Raw genomic sequence first — 24,017 nt, 5'->3', positions numbered from 1 at the left:
GCCATTGGATGAGAGGCGAGTTACACCCACACAGGGACAAAAAAAGACAAACAACCATGCACACTCACTCCTAGGGTCTTAGAACCACCAATTAACCTAACATGCATGTTTTTGGATGCTGGGACGAACCTGGACAGAACCCACACATGCATGGGGAGAACATGTAAACAGACAGAAACATACCAAATATTTTAATTGGGCTACACAGTTGCAGTCTCTCAGATTTGGTAAGGCTAGACCACCATTTTCTTTTTAAGGTTACATGATTTGATATTGTATTCTTGTTTTTTTTCTATCTAGTCATATTTTCCACACTAACTGTCATAGATTGGGGTGCAAGTACAGGAGCCGGTAGTTAAGGATTTCATGTAATCTGGATTATGTTGTCAATATAACTATGATCATTTCAGATAACATTTCGAAACATTTGTATTTAGATGTAGTTATATTTTAATTTAATATAAACACTTCATTGCATTTTGATTACCCTAATGATAACATATGCTAATAAAGAATAACAAGTGCACCTGACATTTAGATTATTTTTGACAAGTGCAAGTGAAACTTCAATTCTCTGCCTGATTGGGGTTTACATTTTCCAAACATCAGGAATTTACATGAGGTTTTCGTGGGTCAAGATATGGAAACGTTTCAAAAATATCTATGACTCAACTGGTCTCAATCAGTGCTCAGTTATTCAATCCCTTTAATCCAGCCGAAGTGACTCTAGTGAAAACTATCACATGCATTTACCACACTTGAGATATTTAATGATTTTGCAAGAGCCACGTTCATCCCAAATACACATGTGTGACACTTAAAGCAGGTTTTCATATTTGGAGCCCTAAAATGTTGTGTAATGCTCTCTGTGCACGTGTGTGCAGTAGCCCGCGTAGCCTCAGCTCCTCAGGAATGATGTCATGTTTTCGAATACGCAGCCTGCAACATCCGGGTCCTGTCTCTGTGCTCTATGCTCCTCAGCAGCTAACGTTAGCTTGCAGGCTGTCAAGCTGTCAAGTGGAGAGGCTGGGGCAGACGTTTCAGCTTCCCCCTGGCTTGGCCGCATAAAGCTTTGGCCGCCAAACACCACAAGAAATCAGGGTATTATTTAGCTCGCCAGCTGAGATAATGTAATGCATCACGGACGCACGCAAAGAGGGACCTCCGCATTTACACACTTTACATGCACTGAGTGTTGAGTGACGACTCCTCATTGCTAGCTAACAGGCTAGCTATCTTAGCTAAACCACCGCCGCAAACCCCCATATATCGTCGTAGTCCTACCGCTGGTGAGAACTGCGGACAGTCGGTCCCTGTCCCTGTCTCAGATTGCCTTGCTGTCAACTGGTATTTTGGTTGTTTGGTAAGTCATGAAATGTTTACTATTTAGCTAACAACTGTTGAGGACAGCTAGGCAGTTAGCTACCCTTGCTAAGCTAGCATATCGTTAGTACCTTAGCAAGGCCGATGGCTTTGCTTGCCTCAAAATTATGTTAGCACAACATGGTAGAGCAGGCCTGTCAAAGTTAGCTGTGAGGGACAAGGGTCAAGGCCCGCATATAGGCAAGGCTGTTTGTTTATTTGAGTACTCGTCCCAACTTGGTACAGCTCTAACTCTCTCCTCAAATCCACCACCTCGCTGTTCCTGACTGGTGCTTGATATGATGTAAACTAGCGCATTTCAACGTTAGCTTTAATGTAGAATATAGCTGATGTTATGTTTTGTACTAGTTACCGGGAACCTGGTCAGTCAGGTAGCTAACTTTAGCTTTAGATATGTAACCATGGCTGTAACTTGCAGTACTTGACTGACTGTGGTGAAGTGTTCAGAACCGCGAAGGTCAGACATTTTTTTTTTTTTTTGGTATATGCGACTAAACACATAGGATTAAATTTTTTTCATATCAGTGCGTTTGGTGTTAAACTTGTACAGCCGGTCGCTCTAGGGCGTTTCAATTTGATCAAGATTACCAGCGTTCCTAATAAGTAGCCAAAATGTGTACGCAGGTCTACTATTTTTAGACTGGAGCAGGGGCTTGAACTCAGCTCCAAGATGTTAATCTTATGCCACAAATGGATCGAAGAGCTAGTGTCCGTTTTAAAACCGATTGATATATTAAAGGGTGCTCAAATGCTTATCCTATCCACAGGTTATTATTTTTGTAGAGACACGATTTAGATTTTCATGGCAGGTTCAAATTATGGGGGAAAGAAATCTAACCTGAGGAGTCAGAATAAAGCCAATAACTATTTTCAGTATATTCATGACACATAACTTTAAATATAATTAAACTGTGTTCACAGTTCAATATGAGTGATTAAATAATTCTAATACCACGCCAGGTTAGTGGACCTCAGTTTTACTCAAAGCTCAAAAAGAAATGCATCACATTATTGGACAGAGCTATTTGAAAATGAATGTTTGCATACCCCAATGTATATGATGTAAAAGATTGTATATCTGTCTTCTTTTCACAATTTTACTGCGTTCCTGCACGTTTGGCTCTCAGCTGGCACCACATAAATACCAGTGTTGTTTGTCAAGAACAGGGGACAGTTTGTTTTGATGAAAATTGGGATGTAGCTCGTCCTCTACATTTTGAAAGAGTACTGTTGCAACAACGTATCGCAAGTGAGTCATTCACTCAGGAAGTTTGAACTTCTTAAGCAGGTGTAGAGCACGTCAAGGAGAAAGGCAGCTCTCTTCTTCTGGCTCTTCATTTATCGCCTCATTTGGTCCTCTCACACTGAGGATGTTCTGTTCGTCTGCCACTGTGCACATGCGATCCGTCCTGTGGCCTGTGTGCAAAATTTGACTGCCCCAGAATTATATGTTACTGAGAGTGATTAGTCTGGCACTATTTATGGCTGAAATGTTCACATTATTTTTTCTGTGAAAAGCACTTTTTGTTTTTGATTATTATTGATTATACCTTGTGAAACGTCTGGTTATGAACGAATCACAAAAGTTCTGCAATTTCTTATCAACATCTTTGTCTTTTGATTTGTGTTACAGGCTGTTAGAGGGACACAATGGGTGCATTTTTGGACAAACCAAAGATGGAAAAATACAATTCCCACGGTGAGGGTAACAACCTGAGGTATGGGCTCAGCAGCATGCAGGGTTGGCGGGTTGAGATGGAAGATGCACACACAGCAGTCATCGGTCTGCCTCATGGTCTCGATCTCTGGTCATTCTTTGCTGTTTATGATGGGCATGCCGGTTCTCAGGTGGCCAAGTACTGCTGTGAGCACCTGCTGGAGCACATCACCAGCAACTCAGACTTCCAGAGTGCTCTGCAGGAGGATACCTCTGTGGAGAGTGTGAAGACTGGGATCCGCACAGGATTCTTGCAGATTGATGAACACATGCGAACCATCTCTGAGAAGAAGCACGGCGTGGACCGCAGCGGCTCAACCGCAGTGGGAGTGATGATTTCTCCAAGCCATATCTACTTTATCAACTGTGGCGACTCACGGGGGCTCCTCAGCAGGGGTGGAGCTGTGCACTTCTTCACACAGGATCACAAACCCAGCAACCCACTGGAGAAGGAAAGGATCCAGAATGCCGGTGGCTCAGTCATGATCCAGCGAGTTAATGGTTCTCTGGCTGTGTCTAGAGCTCTGGGAGACTTCGACTACAAGTGCGTGCATGGAAAAGGCCCGACAGAGCAGCTTGTTTCTCCAGAGCCTGAGGTGTATGCGATAGAGAGATGCGAGGGTGAAGATGAATTCATTATACTAGCTTGTGATGGCATCTGGGATGTCATGGCCAATGAGGAATTGTGTGACTTTGTGAGGTCAAGGATGGAGGTTACAGATGATCTTGAAAAAGTCAGCAATGAAATCGTTGACACCTGCTTGTACAAGGTAAGATGTGTCCGCAGAACCTACCGACATGCTGTTGAATTTGTTTGCGACAAGTTGATTAATTTTTCTCTTTATGTCTTCATTTTTGTCACAGGGAAGCCGGGATAATATGAGTGTTGTGTTACTCTGCTTTCCTGGGGCCCCAAAGGTATCTCCAGAAGCAGTTAAGCGGGAGGCTGAGCTGGACAAATATCTGGAGGCCAGAGTAGAAGGTAGGGTTAGAAAATATTCAGAACAGCAGAACGTTTTTTTTTTGTTTTATTTTTCTGCTAATTTATTATTCAAGGTGACTTAACATCAATTTTCCATTTAGATGAAAATGTTAGACTATCTACAATTTATGTGTTCACATACTCTGATATGCCTTATACCTACTAGGGATGTGCGGAAGTCTTATAAATTATAAAGAGGTCACACTTGCATTGCGTCTTTTAACCTGGGTTTAGGTTTCACAAAACACTTTGTAATGTGTTTTTCTGTCACTCCACACACACTCACACAGCGATTCTCATTGTATCTGCTGGATATCCACTCTACATACACTCTAAATGTTTAATTCTTTAAAGTCTTATGTGGGGTTCCAAGGCAATTAAATTTTTTTATTTGTGTAGAAAACACCAGTTTTGGTATATGCTTCTTTGACGATAAAGCGAGAAGTTCCCAATGAATCTATAGTTTCACATTTTTCTGGTCATACTTTATATTTAAGTTAATGTCGTGTTCTGTACAGCCATAAATTGAAAATATGACTTTGTTCGCTGAAAACAGGTTCAGTGAATAAATGTCTTACGAACGAACGCTCTACTGTTATTAGAACTCATCGAAGAGCCCATGTTTGTAATATTAATTCTGATTGTACTCCTCATGACTGCAACTGGGCTGTAATGGATCTCTTTGATGTTGGTCTCGAAAAACAAAAAAGGGCAACAGAGAAACCAAATTTGCAGCATCTGCATTGCTGCTTTCACAGGCTGTTGATGTTCAGAAGTTGAGATTTTGGCTCTCTTGGACTATTTTATACATTATTGAATGGAGATCGCCCAAATAGATCTCAGCACATGTGATCTGGTGCATATTCGGGGTATTTCATGTTTTCCTTTATTTTTTTTTTTCCTACTTGGTTTATTTCTTAGTATGCAGCAATAAAGAATTGGGACCAGTATGACACTTTTCAGTAATTTATTTCTTATTACGCCCCAGGCTTCAGCCTAAACAAAATAAAGGTGAACCTCTAAGAAGTTTCTAATATAATCTTTGTAGAGATGCACTCTGCAATCAGTTTCACGTTAATCAGCCTCTGCCGCTGACCTACAGGTCAGTGTTAGACAGTTGATTCTGAGCTGGTTGACGGTTCATGACATGAGCATAGTGACTTGCAGCAGGCAGTAATGTCGCTGCTATGCATGTGCTAAGCATGGAAGTTCTTTTCAGTGAATATAGAAGAGACCAGACTCTCAATGACGAATGGCAGTGAGGCCAAAATGGAGCAACAAAATACTTAATTATTTTCTAAGAAGTCCATCGCCCGATCCAGTCAGAATTATAGGACAAACCTAATTATCTCAGAAAGCCATTATTATCAGAATTCATGCTCCATCATAGCCTGTAGTATAATGCTGTCTGTTGATTTCCTCGTCTTGTTTTGCTCTTCTTGAACCTGAATTTATATGTTTTCTTACAGAGATCCTCAAAAAGCAGGGGGATGAAGGTGTCCCAGATTTGGTCCATGTTATGCGGACGTTAGCATCTGAGAGCATCCCTAACCTCCCCCCTGGTGGAGAGCTGGCAAGCAAGTAAGTGATCCTCGTGGTTGGAATGGATCAATCTCATTTTGCATTCTCAAGTGATTTCCAGCTCAGTCATTGCCAGTTATTAGATTTCCATTTAAATTAATATTTATTATATTTATACTTTTATCTTCTGCTCAGACGAAGTGTTATTGAAGCGGTGTACAACAAACTTAACCCATACCGAAGTGATGACACAGTAAGTATCCAGCTGCTTTTTGAATAATCTTCTTTATTTGGTGTCTGCATGGTTTTGATGTGTGACCGGAAAAGTTCAACTAATCCTATGCATGTAGTTTTTATCCAGAAAGATAGAATTAGGGAAATAGGATTATGGCTAAGGGAATTATTTTAAAATAGAGTGTGTGTGGGGGGGGGGTGATTATGGATTGACTCTGCAATGCAGTAATGATCTGTCCAGAGTCCCTTTTCTCTTATAAAATTTTCAATATTACTTGATTTAATTTTGACAAAAAGAGCAGAACTGATCGCAGGGCAGGTTTTGTACAAGAAGCCTCAGTCCCAAACTATCTGAGCTGAATGAATTAGTGTTTCTTTAAAAAGGACCTAAAGAACCGTCATGTTTGTCTAAATAAAAACTTTTTTTTTTTTATTCCAGTCAAAATTTCACACGACATAAGGTCGTTGAGTTTTATATTTAAAATTTGCCATTTTTCACTTTTATACAGTTTAAATTACTTCCAAAAGTATAATAAAAGAGCTTTGTTCTCCTCCTCTGCTCTTAACTTTCAACTTCAGACGACGCTGCATTCGCTGCACTTCAGAAGAAGCTCTTATGCCCTTGTTTTTGCTTTTACTATGAATATAAATCTTATCATTAGTTACATAACATAAGAAATAAACCACCTAATAATGCTCAGCCAGTACTTCAATGTTTTGTGCCCCAAACTTCTAGTAGGCTTTCTTTTATAGTTATTTTAGTTTGGAATTCCGATTTGTCATTTAATGGTATCGGTCGTTAATATAAAACAAACATTGGTGAAAGCATTCGCCACAAAGAACTTTAACAGAACACTGCGATGCGCGTTTGAACAACTCGGGCTGAAAGAACAGGACTGAACCTTAAAAAGAGGCCGTCCGGGTCCAACTGCAGGCAAGAAAAATGTAAGAGAATAAGATTACTAGTCGAGGATTTTTCTGCTAGTTTGGTCTGAGCTTTCGGGCTATTTACTGTATGTGCTCCCAAACCATAATAACGTTATCTAAGGGTTGTTGAGGTACTACAGATCTCATGAGGTTGACCTCTGAGAAACTGAGGGGTGGAGTGAACTGGAGTGGGTCACTCCATGCCGTTAAAGGATCCGTTTAAGTCGAGGTGTAAGTTAAGAGCTGTAAGGTTTCTGTGTGTATGGATTTTTAGGAACTAAAAAGTTCCAATTAACTAACAAAATACTTTATACACAGAGTGTACACAATGCACATTCTGTGTGTATTTTTCCAGTATGTTGGTTATGTTAAAAAATTATAATAATTAGACACACTCAAACCAAACAGGAGCTTGCTGAATTGTATGGGGACTTGGGAGCTCCCTGATAGGCCTTTTCTATGGTTTGCGTTCCCACTGCAAATAAATGGTCTTAATTGACCTCATAAGTCGCTGATAAGTCGTATTATTGTAGTTCCACTGATGTCTCATGGCTCAGTACAGTACCTTTCTTTCCTTTTTTCTTCTTTAAATTGAGAAAGAAAAACCTGATTGTGCATAAGTTTACCCCTATTTCTGCATCCATTGAGGCATGTTTCTGTAAGCTTGGCACACTTTGCCACTCGGACATTCCTCAAGGCAGAAGTGCTCCAGCTGGTTGGCTTTCGCTGGTGTACAGCAATCTTTTAAGTCACGAGACAGATACTCCATTCGATTCAGATCTAGGTTTTCACTACATCATTCCTTGTCAGGTTTTGCTTCAGCAGTGTGCTTACAGCTGTTGTGATGCTGAAAGCTGAACTGTTGTACTAGTCATATCTCCAGAGATCTGAACTTTCCTGTATTTTAGCACTATCCATCACCCCTTAAATTCTTAACAATTGTCCATTCTCTTCCAATGAAAACAATCCTTTCAGTTTGATGCTGCCACCCCAAGCTTCAATGTGGGGATGGGGCTCTTGGAGTAATACATTTGTGTTGCGTGGTATTTTTCTCTGATGGCCAAAAGGTTTAATCTCATTTGACCAGAGTACCTTCTTCCACATGTTTAAAGAGACTTTAGGGCATTTTGGTGAACTCTAAACATGGATTGCTCATCACGTTAGGTAACGGCGACGGTTCCATGAGCCCCATCCTTGTCGAGTGTGTGTGGCTTGTCCAATGTAAAGACATTCAGTTCCTAATATGCAGCTCCAAATAATCCAACTCTATGTATGACTCTTTGTGCCTCGCCTATTTTGAAAGTTATTTGGTCTTCATGGTGCCACTTGCTTGGAAGGGCCCCTTACTCAGTGTTATTGAGGGGCCTTTCAAACAAGTGTATATGTACTGAGACCACCTGACACTTTTCTTCTAAATGTAATTGTCAAGAACCAAATCTTAAGAGTTTCAAAGGTTGCTGAATACAATTTAATTTTATCTCATAAATCTCATAAAATTTCCAAACATATCCTCTCGGATTACAGATAAAAATGCAACAAAAGCCGAAGGAGGCGAACACTTTGTGAAAGCACAGTAAATTCTGGGCTTCAAGTTCATTCCTCTTTGTTTGAATTTTTTTCGAGGCCAACGTGAGAAACTGCTTCCATATGCAAAGGTTTACCAATAGTTTCACGTTTATTTGTAATTGCAGGATGCGGTGCAGTGTTAATTTGTTATCACTGCATCTTTTGTGTGATTATCTTTTCAAGCTGTTGTAGGTTTTGTGGATGTGCTCATATGCACTTGGCCATTCAGGATGTAAATTTATTTTCAAAGGCTCCTTCTTTGTTTGAAGCGTCTTTGTTCCTGTAGTCTAACCAGTTCATCTCGCTTGGTTCTTCTGTTTGGACGGACATCCCCCTTTTCTTAAGTTTAATCTTCTTAGTGACATTTAAGCCCGCTCTTTCTTTGTGAAATTATAACACAGCAGAAGTTGATCCGTGTCTCAATATGTTACTTTCTTCAGACAGAAAGTCTTTCGTCCATTTTAAACTCAAAAGTACAGGGAAATTCTAGCTTGTTAATATATCAGTAAAGCAGCGCAATTCAACATATTATTTTGTTAAATTGGAGCGATATCTTGTTTTGTTTTTTTTTTATTTTTGGCACAAGTCAGTATTGTACAAAAGCGCACAGAGTAATTAAATTCTTCCCGGCACGATGTCAGACTTATTCAGGAACACATCGACAGCGCACAGGTTTTGGTGGCAGTAAATTAACCCAGCTGAATACTTCTTCTGAATCCTCTTTGTGTGTAATATTTTGCTAACCTTGGTGACTCAGTAGTAGTTGTTGCATATTATATCTTTCTGAGGAAAATTGTAACATTTGTGGCAGAAAATATCATGCTTGACATGAACTGCCTGTACACTTTCTTTGCATTCATCCTGCCTGATTTTTATCTTTTGATCCACAACAAAGAAGAGAAAATTAAAGTATAGAAAAAAACCACAGCACTCGATAGGGTGGGCAATTTTTCTTAAAGAACTAGGAAAGACCTGTTTCATAACATCTCCTGCTTTTATGTAGTCATGTATGCATATTTCTGAATGTCTGAAGACCTGCATCGCATAAATTCACATACAGAAGGTCAAACTGCCACGTTAGATGACTGATGTAAGGCAGAATATTTGTAATGTACCATATTTTCCGCACCATAAGGCGCACCTAAAAGCCTTAAATTTTGATAAAAACCGGCTGTGCGCCATATAATCCGGTGCGCTTTATGTGTGCACCGGATTCCAAAATCTGTCACGGATACCGCCATTTTGAATTTACCGCGGGGAGCACCGAGCATTCATCGGGCATTAAGCCCCCTCCGCATCACTCAGCGCTCTCCCTTCGCGCCGCGTTCACTTTTGCCTCTTCGCGCTCGTACATTGGAAAAGAATGGCAACTGGCCACTTCCGTCGCTCGCGTTGCGTTTTTAAATCCCCTTTGGGCATTAATGTCCCAGTGAGTGCCTGTTCACTGGAAATCAATCATTAAATTTGTTAGATTACACATCTGTGAAATACCTGTGGATGTACAATGACTCTGGAATGAACTGTACTTTTGATCAGTAAATACTGGTTTAATAGGTTTAGCTTCTGTAAGCTGGAGATGAAGACATATCACTGATCCTGGAAGTTTTGGCACTTTTTGGTTCTGCAGCTTCCTCCCTTTCAGATTTTTGTCTTTGTGTCGGGGCTCAGAATATTTGCGTATATTGACAATAAAAGTGTTGAGGAAGCTGAATCGGTTACACCTGCACACTCGGATACTGTTTCAAATTTTCTACACACTGTTTTTCACTTGGATATGTCCCAGATTGCTCATCGTGAGCTATATATTAGAAAATGATCCAGGTCTTCCAATGTTTAGGACCATCAGCTACCAAAATAGTTCCCCAGACATTTGTAATTAGTCTGAGAGACCATTGAACACACATCAGTCATACCATTACTGTATTTATTGGCTTGATTTTAGGACAATTCTTACTTGCGTGTTATGAGCGTGCGTATGAAAATCTATCTACTCTCTACGTTCTTAAAGACTCTTAATCAGTGAATATTTGCTGCCTGGCCGGAAAAAAAAAGTCACAAACTCAAAAATATTGTGCCTCTTGCGTTGATAATGGAAGAGTCGTGGAGCTGCGTAAAGTCTTCTCAGGGTAAAAATGTGAAGGTTCTCAGTGGGGTTAAGTTGGCTTCTTCATGTGTGAACTCGATGCTTCATAGTCCCCGAACCATTCTTTCAGTCTGAACTTGATGATTCCTGACACTGTCATCTTGGAATTTGTCTTCAGGGGGGGAAAAAAAATTCCATCGATGGAATAACCCGGTCATTCAGTATACTCAGGTAGTCAGCTGGCCTCATTTTTTGGGCATCGCTGAATCTAGACCTGACCAACTGAAGAAACCTCATATCATAACGGTGCCCCACAGGCTTTGGACAGTCAGACGTAGACATGATGGATGCAGCACTTCCTCCACCTCTCTTCTTATCCTGATGCGCTCCTCTCCCTGGAACAGGGGAAATCTGGAGTCATCGGAACACGAGTCCTTTTTCCTTTGCTCCTGAATCCAATCTTTATGCTCATTATCCTTTTCTCTCCCCCAAAGTAGTCTTGCTGATAACTAGTTTTCTGAATATTACACAGTTGTTAAGTCTTAATAGCTTGAGTTCTCCTCCCATTGTGCGTGTTGAGATGCTCTTACTTTCACTGATAAGCACTGAGTTCTACTTTTGATTTTCTCTGATTTGATTTCACCCAACATTTAAGTGATCTTCGATCTTCTTTTTTTTTTTTTTCTTGAAAAAAAGTTACTAGTTGAAGTAATCTCTACAGTTGTAATCTTTACAATTGTTTTGGTCTGCATCCAGAAAACAATCATGTTATTCCCCTGAAACAGAAAGTTTTGACCTGGTTGTTTCAGGAATGAGAAGCTACTCGCTGCATCAACTTGTGGCTCGCTCAGACGTATTCATCACTGCGGTGACTTCCCAATGGGAGGGCCGTACTTATTCACTTAGTTAAATCCAGGTGGTGACTTCTTTTTGGTCGGGCAGTATAATTTGACATCTATATTAGATTTCTATTTAGACTTGAGGGTTTTTTGTTTGTCAGGAAACAAACAACAGTAGAATTATTAGTTTAGCTAAAGTATTGTTTTAGTTTAAAGTTGGTTGAAGAGACGTAAAGCATTTCTTCTACCATTTCGCACTGATATGCTGACTATTTGAATGAACCGTGTGAGCAGCACAAGAAGGAAAAATGTTGCCTTTTACATTTGAATTATGATTAAAACTGTCAACCAGTAAACATTGAGGATCATCAGTGGCTGTTGCAGAAGTTGTCGACTGAATTTTTCATCCATATGAATCTTTATAGATTCATAGGTTACGTGTAGTATTTACAGTAGCATTGAAGATGTTAACAGAAAATTGTGACTTTACGTCCCTTTACGCTCTCGGAGGAATTTTATTTCACGTCAGTCTGATGCTGAAGCCTTTGCAGCTCTTGATGCAGATCTCATGGATGTTTAACCAGAGTCTGAAGGGTTTTTCCTTCCTCTCCTCTCTTATCAAGGACTCTGCGTCCACAGACGACATGTGGTAACACAACCTCCTACCACTAACACAGCATAGAGTTTACAAACCACCATCCTCTCAAGACCCACTGCAGCTCAGCTCAGCAGTCTGTCTCTCCGTCACTCTGAGCTTTTGGTTTCTAAGAAGGGAATTTCATGGGAGGAGGAGGAAGAGGAGGAGGAGGAAGAGGAAGAGGAGGAGTTGCATGCACACAAACCTGGAATAGTGCAGCACCAGTCCACTCTGGAGTTCAGGATCCCCATCGTCTTAGCCCCCTTTATGTTCACCCTCCTTAATATTCTCCTCTAAAGTAATCCACAACAAGTGAGTCCACAAGTTTTTCTTTTTGTTGAATAATCGGCTTAAGTAGTAAGATTTTTTTCTTTCTTTTTTTCTTTTTTTTTTGCTGTAATAATTAATTTGATTCACATTTCCTTGTGTGTGTTTGTATATTTCTGTTTTTGTGAAGTGCAATTGTCCTGTACAAACAGCCTGTATTTAATGCAGCTTGATTTTAAGTTAAAAGAAAATGAAAGAAATGGAAAAAGAGAACCTTTTATGCACTATCTGCCTTTTCCTGCTCTTCTGGAATTCTAACAAATGTCTATTCAGTGAATATTACTGCTTGTCCTCCAGGCACAATGTTTCTGCAATTCTACTTTTCTTTTTGTCTCTTTTTTTTCCCCCTTTTCTTTCCCATTTAGTGTATGCTCCTTTAAGAAACGGGTAAATTGTATAGTTGACAGCACAGTAAGCTCTCTATATCAAACCATTTAAATCCTAATGATCTTTTCCCTGTGCTTTTTTTTTTTAATTGTATTTTACTTTTGAAAATGATTTTCTGTACATGCTCAAATAATAATGGCAATTTGACAGTATGAAGTGGAAAAAAAATCCCCCCACACACACATTTTTTATAAGGTATTTGTTGACGAGTCCCATGTCGACATGTTTGTCTGTGCAAATAGATACTTGCAAGCGTGCGCGGGTGCTTGTGTGTATGTAAGTGCGCACGTGTATCAATAGAAAGGCAGATTTGATTGTGCAACTGCGAAGTCAATTTTGCATTGGTGGTTCAGACAACAGAGGCTGGAGTTTAAGGGAATTGCCCTCCCCATAGCTGCCCCCTTTTCTTTCTTGCTTTCTTTTTTTTTTTTTCCATCCAGTGTTCCACATTTGACCGAGAAGGCTTTCGCTGCTTCGAACAGCTTTGAATAACAATATGATATATATATATATATATATATATCTCATATGCTGTTATTCTGTTAGAACTTTAGAATAACCTGACATGACCCATTTCAGAGTGATGTACAATAGCTCGCAGCTAGTCAGGTGTTGACTAGTTTCCACATTTATTGTGTCATATTTAAATATTCATTTCTAAATGTACAACGAGACCACTGTAGGTGCCATATGATTTTTTTTTTAATCACGTTTTCAGCTTTATCGCAGCCTATGCCAATTTTCTTTTTCACAGGATTCAGCTTTTTGTTTGCGGTACAGATAGATTTGTAGGTTCCGCATCTGAAGATTTAACATTTAAAGCACTGAATATTTTAGACAAAAAAATCTCGGATCAGCTGTCTGGAAGAAGTAGAAACTTTTGGCTCTAGTACTTAAAAAGCTATTTTTCTCCCCCCCTCCACACACACACATTGTGTTTATCTTAATATTCAAACCAAGATCAAATGTGCTAGCTGCATTGAGTGTTTCTGGTTGTAAAGCAAACCCCATCCCCCACATCAGGTTTGTTTTACCGAAAACTCTTCCTCCGCTGCACCACAAGCCACAGCACAATGTTTGCTGCTATAGTGTATGATCTGTGGGTTAACTTTTATTTAATATCCCCTCAGAAACGCTAGTCACTGACTAAATTAGTATTTAACACACACACAGTAGATGTATTTCTTCAAGAGAAATTATTTTATTTTAGATAATTTTTTGCCTTTTTTTCCCTTTTTTTTTTTTTGGTCTTGCATTGTCATCAAAATTAATGTATGTATATATTCTGACCTAATTTTTCTGAGGAATAAACCGTTTCCCTTGAGCTAGCTTTTTGCCATGGACAAAATGTAATTCTGAATTGTCTTGAGATGGTTGGATACATTTTTTGTGTTTTGGCAAACATTTTTCCCTCTAGTCAACCTTTTTTTTTTTTTTTTTTAATAGCAGTTTTATTTATGCAATGCAGAGTAATTATGTACTAAATGAATCATTGTTAATTGATCAAAAAGACAATCCTAACTGTTCATCACATTTTAGATTTGTGGTGAGTAGCTTGTAAGATCTAAAAAAAATTAATAAGATAACAAAAAAAAATCAAACAAAAAAAAAAAGAACAGACTAACTTAGGCCGTAACCCTAAAGTAGCTGCTGTCTTATATGCTTTTGTGGCAAAAATGCCAAAGACCCCTCATCTCAGATTTGAGAGAGTCTGAAAGAGAATCTCGCTGTAACCTTACAAAAGATAAGCTAACTTTAGATTTCAGGTCCCTATTAGTTGTCTTTTAAAGGTACTCTGTGGTGTTTTCGCTGCACGAGCACAAATGCAAGAATGAAAATGCAGGACAAGTGCATGGGGGGGTGGGGGGCGTACTTTGAATTTATATAAACTTAGTTTGGCCGACTGTAGGGGGCACCAGTGTGGATATCAACAGGTGGGGATGGGGTGAAGTGGCAGGAGTGCTGAAGTACTAACACTGAATGATTATCTCTAAAGGGCTTAAAAAGAAACCTATGAGGACGTGGCATGTAGGCGTTTCATTGGCCTTAAAGAGAAAGGTGTTGAATGTGAGACTCCAGAGAGTACCTTTATTTAGTCATCGTACAAAACGCGAGGGTAATCAGTAGATTTGCTAAAGTAGTAACCGACTCCAGGCTGTGGACACAAACCCTCAGTAGAGAAATCTAACTGCAACAAAAACAAATATTTCTACTTGTATACATACTGTACTTACATCATGTAAAACACTTCGTCAATTTATTCGCTCTGTTTAAGCAAAGAAAACTTTGTATATAAAAGTGCCCCCCACAAACCCTTAGGTTTTCTTTAGTTGAGCACTTATTTATTTTGCTCTGCATAGCTTGTATTTAAACACACTAAATGTCTCTAATCTAACATTTGTCAGCATCCAGCTGCTTGTTGCAAACCTGACTGATGGGAAATGATGACTCTGAAAGCAACAATTGATCCCCTCCCCCCCCTTCTTTCTTAATGTTGATGAGGAACAAACATGTTTGATTGTTTGTATGTTGTCGTAGTTTAAAACTTCATACCCCTGGAGTGTCCTGGATTTTTGTCAGAGACCGTTTTGAAATGATTACAGTAAACCCTTTTCAATGATGCTGTTTTAATTACAAACTTCAGAAAACAGACTAATTCCACAAAAATCAGCTTTGTAATCACTCTAACTGGACTGCTGGCAAATACCATCGGTGGGTTTACTGTGATTTGTACACTTCTGATTGAAATGATGTAAAAATCCCATTAAATTCTTGTTGGCCCCTCCCTCCCTGCAACTGAACAAAGAATGAACCTTAGCGTATGTTTAGTTTTTCAGAAACTCGAATACCTCATGATCTCTGTAGGACGTGTTAGTCTTTTCTGGAGCAGCTGACTTTAAAGACGGCTGTTCTTATAATCCCTCCCTACGACGTATATTTTAACACTGATTTATTAGAAGGGGACAATGTTATGCTTGTGTACAGTGTTTTGACTTTATCGTACTGATGCAAACATAACAACACGAAGATGTAAAGAAGCTACAGGAAATGACAACTTATTTTAGTGACTAGGAATGCTATCGGCTTTGTCCTACAGGGCGTCTTCTTCACCCTAAACAAATACCCAAGTATTTCCACCTGCTTGTCTACTTGTGACACTCACTTAGCTCGAAAAATCTGTAATTGTATTGAGAATTCAGGGTTTTAGAAATGTGAGTTTTGTGAGGAAAATGCACCGATCAGCCACAACAGTAAAGCCACCTGCGTGATATTATTCGTCTTGCTTGCTCAGCCAGAACAGAGCTGACCCTGTGGTGACTGAGCCTGGGGCATTGGCAGTGGATCCTTTGGGTCTTATGGGCTGCTTTGGGATCTGGAAAGTTTTAGAGACAGGTCGACGCCTGGGGCCCTCTGCCATGTCCCTCAACCTGATCCTTAGCATTATTTTTATTTTAAGAGAGCCATAGTTCTGTTGACAGGGGAAGGTGGGCTTGGTCTCCAGTAGTGTTTAGGTGAGTTGTACGGGCCAAAGGAACATCCAGCCGGGACCCAAGGTTTCCCAAAAGAACGTCGTATTGTAACAAGATGATTAATGTTGAGCACTTCCCCTGTTTGTGGTTTTATCGTTGTAGCTGATCAGTGTAAGCGTGGCTAAATGACAGTAGTCATATGCACTGATCACCTGTATAATCAGCTTTTCTTTTCTTTCAGGAAAAAAAATGTTATTGTAGAAAAAAAAGAAGAAAAAAAAAAGATTATAGAGCTATTTACAGAGTTACCTTTTGTTGCCTGGAATGCATCCTGTATATTCTTGTACGGAGGACTACCTAGCAGAAGTTGAAGAGATTTAAAATGCTTGCGCCCTCATGTACATATTGATGTACCTCAGTTGTGGCGTTTACTGTGTGACCCTTAGCAGTGGTGGTTTATTTGTCCCCTTACAGGGCGACCCGAGCCTCACTTTGCTGACGTTTTTCAGCTCATGAATAAGCTCACCGATTTGCCTTACCCAATCTCATGTTGCCCCCTAAAGTACTTGCCCAACAAAACACTATGAGGATGACTAAAGCTGCTGACAATACACTCTTACAGATTAAAATCTTTTGTCTATTTTAAGGTACTTAAGCTATCAACAGTGACTTTGTCCTGATTGTCACAAGGTACAACTTTTCTTCCCCCCTACCCCACCCCACCCATGTCACCGTGTCTAATCTTGGTCTTCAAAGCTTATTTCATTTCCACTGCAGATGATGTCATACGTTTAACAAATGCAAGTGTTTTAACATGGTAACCTTGTAAGCATTCAAAATGTGCATACATACATTAATGTCTGCTCTATTTATGATTACATTCAAGAATAGCTTTAGAGTGCTGTAGTTAAGTATTGTCAATGTTGATTCAAATGCGTCTCAGAGGCCTCTGTGAGTGATTTTACAAAGTTCAATAACTGTATATTTTGTATTATGTTCTAGCTCCAAAGGAATGGCAGAGAAAAAAAAAGAAGAAATGTTTAAGTAAAAAAAAAAGAAAAGAAAAAGCTTTGTTCCCTGAACTAAATTGTACTTTTTGTGTTGTCGATTGAACAAATTGCATTCCTTGCTTGTGAATAGATGCGTTTTTCTCCCTGCTCCTTACATTTTTTTCCTTCTTTCCTTCCTTTCTTTCATTTTTTTTAGCCATTGAAGTTTGAATAAAATTTCTAGTTTGCAGAATGTATTACTAAATAAATGGGTTGTCATCTTGTACCTCTCATTTCATCACTTTTTATCTGCCTCTTGTCCGAACTTTCGGTGTTTTACAGACAGAGCCTGATTTTGTTGCAGCACCTGTTGGGGTCTGAACGGAGAATCGCAAACATCTCACCCACAATCAGAGAATGAATTTGATAATATGTGCTGGAATTTGAACGTGCTTTGCAGCATCCTGTCACGTGAAACAAGAAGGGAAAGAGGGGCATGATCGTCTTATTCTCTCTGGTGCACTGTAAACGTTTTTTCATCCAGATGTTATAAAAGTATTAGAGGATTCCATGAACTCCTTCAGAACAGCTGTACACATTGTTAAATTACCTTCTGGCCTCTTCTAACATCTCTCGGTACATGTTTTCCATGAAAATCTGATGCTAAGCTCTGACGTCATGTTCAACTTTCACTCTCGGACGTTAACCTGATGCTTCAGTTTGTGAATGATGGTGAATCAGCCCTTGTTTTGGACGTGTTGTAAGCCCCACAATTGCTCTTAAGGGTGTTGTAACCTGGACTGACTATCAGAGCTGTGTTTGTCTCCCTGTCTTTTTTAGCCAGTGGGTGGCGAGTGCATCCAAGGGGCTCAAACTCAGGAGGGGTCAGGACAGTCTATGGCCACTGGGATTAAGAACCAAGGGAGGGATTACTTAAATGTCAACATAATGTCATGAGCTGTGCCAGAAGGTCAAACGTTCAAATGGTGCTCAGTGGCAAGCAGTTAATAGATCAGGTACAATTTGGACTGTTGTGGTTCCTGTGATGAATTGACTTGCACACTAAAACAAGCTATTTTTAGACCCCGATTTTGTGTAATGTTCAGAGATGCTGAAGCAAGATTTAGACTTTTAATGGGTTACGAAGAGAGTGTTTTGTCATCTAAAAAATGCATTGCTCATCTGTTTTGTGTCTGCTTTCCAAGTGAGTGTTTTTTTTTTTGTTTGTTTTTTTGGTTAAATGTCTTCTGTTCTTCCATGCATGGATTTTTCTCTGTACTTAATTTCTAACTAATCAATGCAACAAACAAAATCTTAATTCAGCAGCCAACTAGCCAGAGGGTGGCAGTGTTAATAGCTCTGAGTGATTAGAAACACCAGCAGGAGTTCTCATTGTGACAAATAACTCTCTGAAGGGTAATTGTGAACAGAACAAAAATAAGTAAACCCTATTGAATGGAGGTTTAGGACCATTTTAGTTTAATAAAAGAAAAAAAAATCAAAATTAATCCTTGGCTTTCATAGTTGTAAGTCTTGTCCTCAAGAAACTAACAGAACCTAACTAAATTCTAGCACTCTATAGTCAATTTCTTTTCATGTTCAGGTAGAGGTTGTGGATCATCCTCTACCTTGCGTTGTATTCAATTTAATATAGAAATAAAAGCTCACTGAAGCTTGTTTTCATTGTGTGTACATCTCTGTTTGAGGCGTTTGCACGTTAGCGCCGCACAAACTGACTCATTAGGTCTCGGGCCACCTGTGCACCCATAATGAATCACGCTGCCCTCGTATTCCTCCACATCAAAAAAGAGGCCGTGTCGGCAGAGGCCATCATCAAATGGAGCTGGCTCGTCATCTGCCTGCCATTGTTGAGCGCATGTCATGCTCTGCTTCTCATGGCGGAAAAACCCATTTGAGCTTGACTAATACAGCCATGCAGACACAGCAGTGAGAGGTGGGGGTGGTACGGCACTCTGCTTACTCCATGGATGGTCTCAACACCGAGGTCACTGAGCTCCGCATTTGTTAATTTGCTCCAGAGTGCACCAGGAGCCAGATTTTTCTTTTCTTTTTTTTTCTTCTTTTCCTCAGGGCTGCAGAGTAAAAAAAAAAAAAAATGAAGAAATTTTTGATTACAAGTCAAGCACAGAAAAGTAAGCAAAAGGATGGGATTGATGGGTGTTTTGTGGACAAGATTTTTCTCCATCCAGATCAAATTTAAAAGCATTTCCTGTTTAAAGCTCTTTCTTCTCCTCCACTCGCCATGCTTGCCTTCTCCATTTCCTCAGTCTGTGAGTGCTCATGTTGCCTGGGGTCTGTTTGTCAGAGAGAACACAAGCTTTTCTCACTTGGACGCAGCGATTCAATGATTGGTGTGTACAAACAATCATATCAAGCAAGGATGACATGTACCCACCTCCCCACCCTCCTCCCTCGCACCCTCCTCTCCCACAAACATGGAATATGTCCCTCCTGCTCCCTCTGCTCCTGCCTCTCCTCTCACACTGGCTTGGGAGTGAGTGTCCCCCGCATGAGATGGGTTACACAAGCTGCTGCCCTGGGAATCCCGGTCCAGCTCATTATCCTGAACCCCCTGAGTCACAGCTCATTATGAATTAGAACATCAAATGATGCAGGCTCGTTAAAGAGCCACAGATTCGTTCATTAGCATCAGCACCTTTGCTTGTTAGAGCCTGTATCAGCATTTGCTCACACCACCACGTTACATGCTGTCATTCCTCTGCACTGACTGGAAGATTTAGGATTAATGTCATTTCCAGCCAGCGGGTCAGCGCTGGTGAGGTTCAGATATGGGGCTGATTGATCAGTGGTGGCGGCAAGCTGTGGAAGTTGTTGACAGCTGCCTACTATGCCCACCACTCTTTTCCATATTTCATTGTGTTGAAGGGGAGAAAAAAAACAGTCTCAGAATAACTTGTTTGGCAAGTGGCCGAGTGGCTGTTTGTCTCAGCTATAGGGGGACTGACAGAATAAATGCTTTCTATACAACTTCATGTCAAGGTACCTCATCTCTTTGTGTTTACATATTTCATTAAAAACCAAGCACACCCTTGATGAGAAACAGACCTGTGTTTTAAGTGTCACCTCACCTCTGATGAAACATGTGAGCACCTGTTACGCTCTCTGTCAACTCGAGCACTCGTCTGAAGATGCACGTACACAGTCCCATCATGCAGTTGGTGCCCGTTGCAAACCAACACGGGACGGGAGGAGGAACACCACCCGTTCAACATATTTAGGCCCGAGGAATGCAGATGGTGCATTTTGGTGAGTAGTACTCCACACACACTTTCTTTAACCTGTGATAAGTACGGTTTAATATTGTCCTCTTTTGAGGGAGCTCTTTGAATTAGAGGAATACATTAAAAATAGCACCGGTGTTGTCATCAATGTTGTCTCATTGTGTAAAATGTAGCATCCTGCACTTTGACAGTCTGACCTGTATTTAGATCTCAAAGTCGAGGAATCTTTTCTTTGTCTTTTTTTATGGTGTATGCCTGAACTGCCAGAGTAGGTTCAAATACAGTAGAATTGTATGATGTGGCAAGTCGGATATAAACTGTGAGAACTGACAAGTGAGATATTCAGTAGGAAAGTAGAGCAGAGGTTATAAGTTGAAGTAAACTCTGAGATTAGTGAGACACCACATTATATTTTTTCTGAGGGTTTTCTGAATGATTCGACCCCACTGAATGTGATTCATTTTGCTTAACCTTCCTGCTGTCGGTCATTTTCTTCATTGGTTCATTTATCTGAAACCAGCAATCAACTCTTACAGAGAAAATTAGTCAGAGTAAATTTGTTTATTCTTTTTTAACTGCAACCTTTTCTAGCATGCTTATCTCTCAATGTGCCGCTTTGACATGGAAATGTTTATTTCTGTGTGTGTGTGTATGTGGGCACTCATATTGAATCAAGGCATTTTCGCCTCTTAGTTTCATGCTGATCTGTTTCATCTCCTCTGCTTGCTGTCTGACCTCTGGTAGCATGCAATTTTGTTTTGCATGCCTTCCCTTCAGTTCATTTCTATCTGCACACTTCATCTTATCTTCATCCTGCTTTTCTCCCCCCAGGACCCAGACATCCTCTTCTTCCGTGGTTTCAGCTAAAACAAGAACCAATCACAAGACGTCAAGCGCGCATTTTTGCCACATTTGTTCATAAGTATAGCATAATATTGTGCTTTCACAGTATTGTTTATGAAGTGTGTTTTACGTCCACATCAACATCTAATATTTCAATATTAGTCAAATTTTTACTCATTTTAAGACTCATCAGCACCTGGCCATCACATCATTCCAAACAATTGTTTTGGTACTAATTTAAACAGTGTATGACACTTTCCAGGGTTTCATCTGAATATACTAATGCAAAGTGTTTACGAGGGTGGAATCTGAGCAAAGAGAAGCTGAAAAATGGACATGTAAGTGGCAGGATTACAGAATTCTTGCAACCTCAGTAAACAGGCGAAACGTCACTGAAACTGGATCACAGCATTGCCACAAAATTGCTTATTTAAGACAGAGGCATGCAATAGCACTAAACCAAGCATGGAGAAACATTGTTATATATTTAATCTGATCATCAGACTAAAAGAACGGAATCATTTCCTGCAAAGCAAATGTTAAACTTTGTTAGGCAGCATTCAGAGATAAGACGGGACAAAGGAAGGGCCCCGGGGCTCAGATATTGGCACCAATGAACGTGTGAAGTTTATTTAATAGATTCATACTGCTCATCCATCATGATAATGAGGTAAACAAAACCTGCAGTGTTTTAAGTTGAACTTAAATTCCTAAATTACTTACTTCTGCGCTACAGTTGAGCAAAGCAAAAATTATTATCTTTAATCGCACAGCAAATAGTCCACAAGATATTTGATATAATCGTGTGAATTGCACTTTAATTTGCACAGAGGTGATTTTCTGTAGGTTTAAATCTGGCTTTATTTGGATTCTTTGCTCGCAGTTAAGTTTTATTTTTGATTTTAGTGCTTTTTGTTTAGTTTCAACATGTAACCAGGATGGAAGATTTTTGCTTCACAATTGCCTCACAGTTTTAAAGGAATAATGCCTGTAAATGCATTTCTTGGCAGTAAAATATATCTTTCCTCGTTACATAGCAGCAGTTTTAACTCTTGCAAACTGGACCACTGTTGAAAAACTGTTGAAATACTTTTGAAAGTGTAAGTAATCAGAAATATAAAGGAGCTTTGAGCATATTTTTAATCTCATCTTACAAATATCTTGGGTGCAAGAGCAGTCAGGTGGATTGTACTCCTCCATTTTCTCAGTCCAACATACAACTCTGTGGTGCTTTTGTGATTTATAGATCTCACCACATGATTGTTAATTTAGGAGCCTGTGGTAAACAATGGTGCTTGAATAAGTTGCTGGTTTCTCCTCATTGAATAAAACAGGTGCGATGTTCCTGCCACAGAGCATTCAATTAGCACAGCCTGTGGATCAGCACTTTAGTCCAAATATTGACATAAAACTGAGCTGTACTGTACTGTATATCTCCAGGCCATGTTCCTGCCCTAAGGGATTGATGGGATCAATTCTTGTCTCTGAATCCCATAAAATTGTTGAGTGAAATTTGAGTCCATAAATAAAGGCTCAGTCTGTAAAACTATTGCATACTGTGTTCTCTGAAAGTTGTGAGCATTCATAGCTGTATGTGATATTATTCTATGTAATACATGTGTTGTATTGCATTATAATGTTGCATCTTAGAGGTTAAGTGCCTTGAGTCTCGTCTCTGTCATTATCTGCCTTTGTGTCTCTCCTATGACTTCCCACAAGGACGATTATTCTCATTTAGCACACTGAAATTTGCTGAAGCTCAATTAAGCGGAGCACAAGAAAGGAAAGATCAGGCACTGAGCTTGTTTGGCTGCAACGATCTGGTTTTCTCTATGTGCACAATGTCACTGCATAATGGCACGGACTGAAAAATATGTGACTTAAAGAACTTCACTGAATATCAATGTGAAAAATAGGGATTCTCGGACATTCAGTGTTCACCCAGCTGCACTGTTTCTCTCTCAATAAGGTAAAAGTTGTAGTTTTTTTGCGCATTAAGGCTACTAATGACAACAACTTGATACTGAAACCGAACAAAAGAATTGTGCAGTGAAGAATTAATATTTGTCTGGAAAACTACCCTTATTGTTTCTTTCCAAAAGTTGGCAACGAGAGATGATGCATCTTCATGACACAAAGATTAAGTCTCATTCAGTCATCTTTTTTTTTCATTTATTCCATCATACAAGCAAAACATTTCTCAGCTGTGCTTTAGGTTTTTTTTCCTTGAAGGAAAGTCAACATTACTTGTGTCTCTGGAGCCTAGGTGGTTTATTTGAACACACAGCAACAATGGAACAATGAGGTTCTTTTGTAAATGATAACACATTCACTGTGATCCGCCGCTGCTGGAAGGAAGATATTTTTCATTTATTTCTGAATGTTTTTAAGAAATGTATCTGGAAACAAACCTCAATTGTAGATTTAAGAGTTTGCATGTGCGAATGAAAACGATTTAGCAGACAGAGAGTGACTTCTAGCGTTGTTCCTCTATATTCTTAGTATAAAAATACTGCGTGTGTTAATGGGGAGCTGCCTGCATTGAGAAGAAGTTCAGCACCATTCAGCCACCAGTCACAAAGCACAAACAGGCCTTTTTCCCTGGCTGCAGCAGTCATTAAGGCATCTTATGACTTTCCTGCCCAAAATGGGAATTATTTTGTCAGCGATGATTACGCTAATTTGGCCTCAAGCTCTTTGGCTGTTTTCGTAAAAAGGGTTCCCCCTATTCACCACTATCTATGTAAGGAAGCTACTATATTGGGCCTGTGCAGTTGAACAAAGACACATGTTATTGCCCTGTCTGAGGCTTGTACACAAACACAATTCATCAACAGGTGTGGGAGGAA

General features: G+C 39.8%; 1 protein-coding gene across 2 annotated transcripts; it reads left to right on the top strand.

Annotated features, from left to right (window-relative positions):
* Positions 1 to 969: 969 nt before the first annotated feature.
* Positions 970 to 22,717, top strand: ppm1aa (protein phosphatase, Mg2+/Mn2+ dependent, 1Aa). 2 transcript variants are annotated; one of them, XM_072365989.1, is made up of 6 exons: positions 970 to 1,363; positions 3,017 to 3,870; positions 3,965 to 4,082; positions 5,552 to 5,663; positions 5,799 to 5,856; positions 21,157 to 22,717. In XM_072365989.1, exons 2-6 carry the CDS (start codon positions 3,034 to 3,036, stop codon positions 21,190 to 21,192), a joined length of 1,161 nt encoding a protein of 386 aa, XP_072222090.1. In that variant the 5' UTR covers positions 970 to 1,363; positions 3,017 to 3,033; the 3' UTR covers positions 21,193 to 22,717. The 2 variants fall into 2 exon arrangements, with proteins under 2 accessions (XP_072222090.1, XP_072222091.1); XM_072365990.1 differs by lacking the exon at positions 21,157 to 22,717 and adding an exon at positions 11,876 to 17,348.
* The last annotated feature ends 1,300 nt before the right edge of the window (positions 22,718 to 24,017 follow it).

Source organism: Leuresthes tenuis, unplaced genomic scaffold (assembly GCF_036924035.1).
Source record: "Leuresthes tenuis unplaced genomic scaffold, fLeuTen1.0.hap1 SCAF_15, whole genome shotgun sequence".
In the NCBI taxonomy this organism is placed as follows: Eukaryota; Metazoa; Chordata; class Actinopteri; order Atheriniformes; family Atherinopsidae; genus Leuresthes; species Leuresthes tenuis.
The sequence above is the reverse complement of the archived record's forward strand: the minus strand, read 5'-3'. Positions and strand labels throughout refer to the sequence as shown.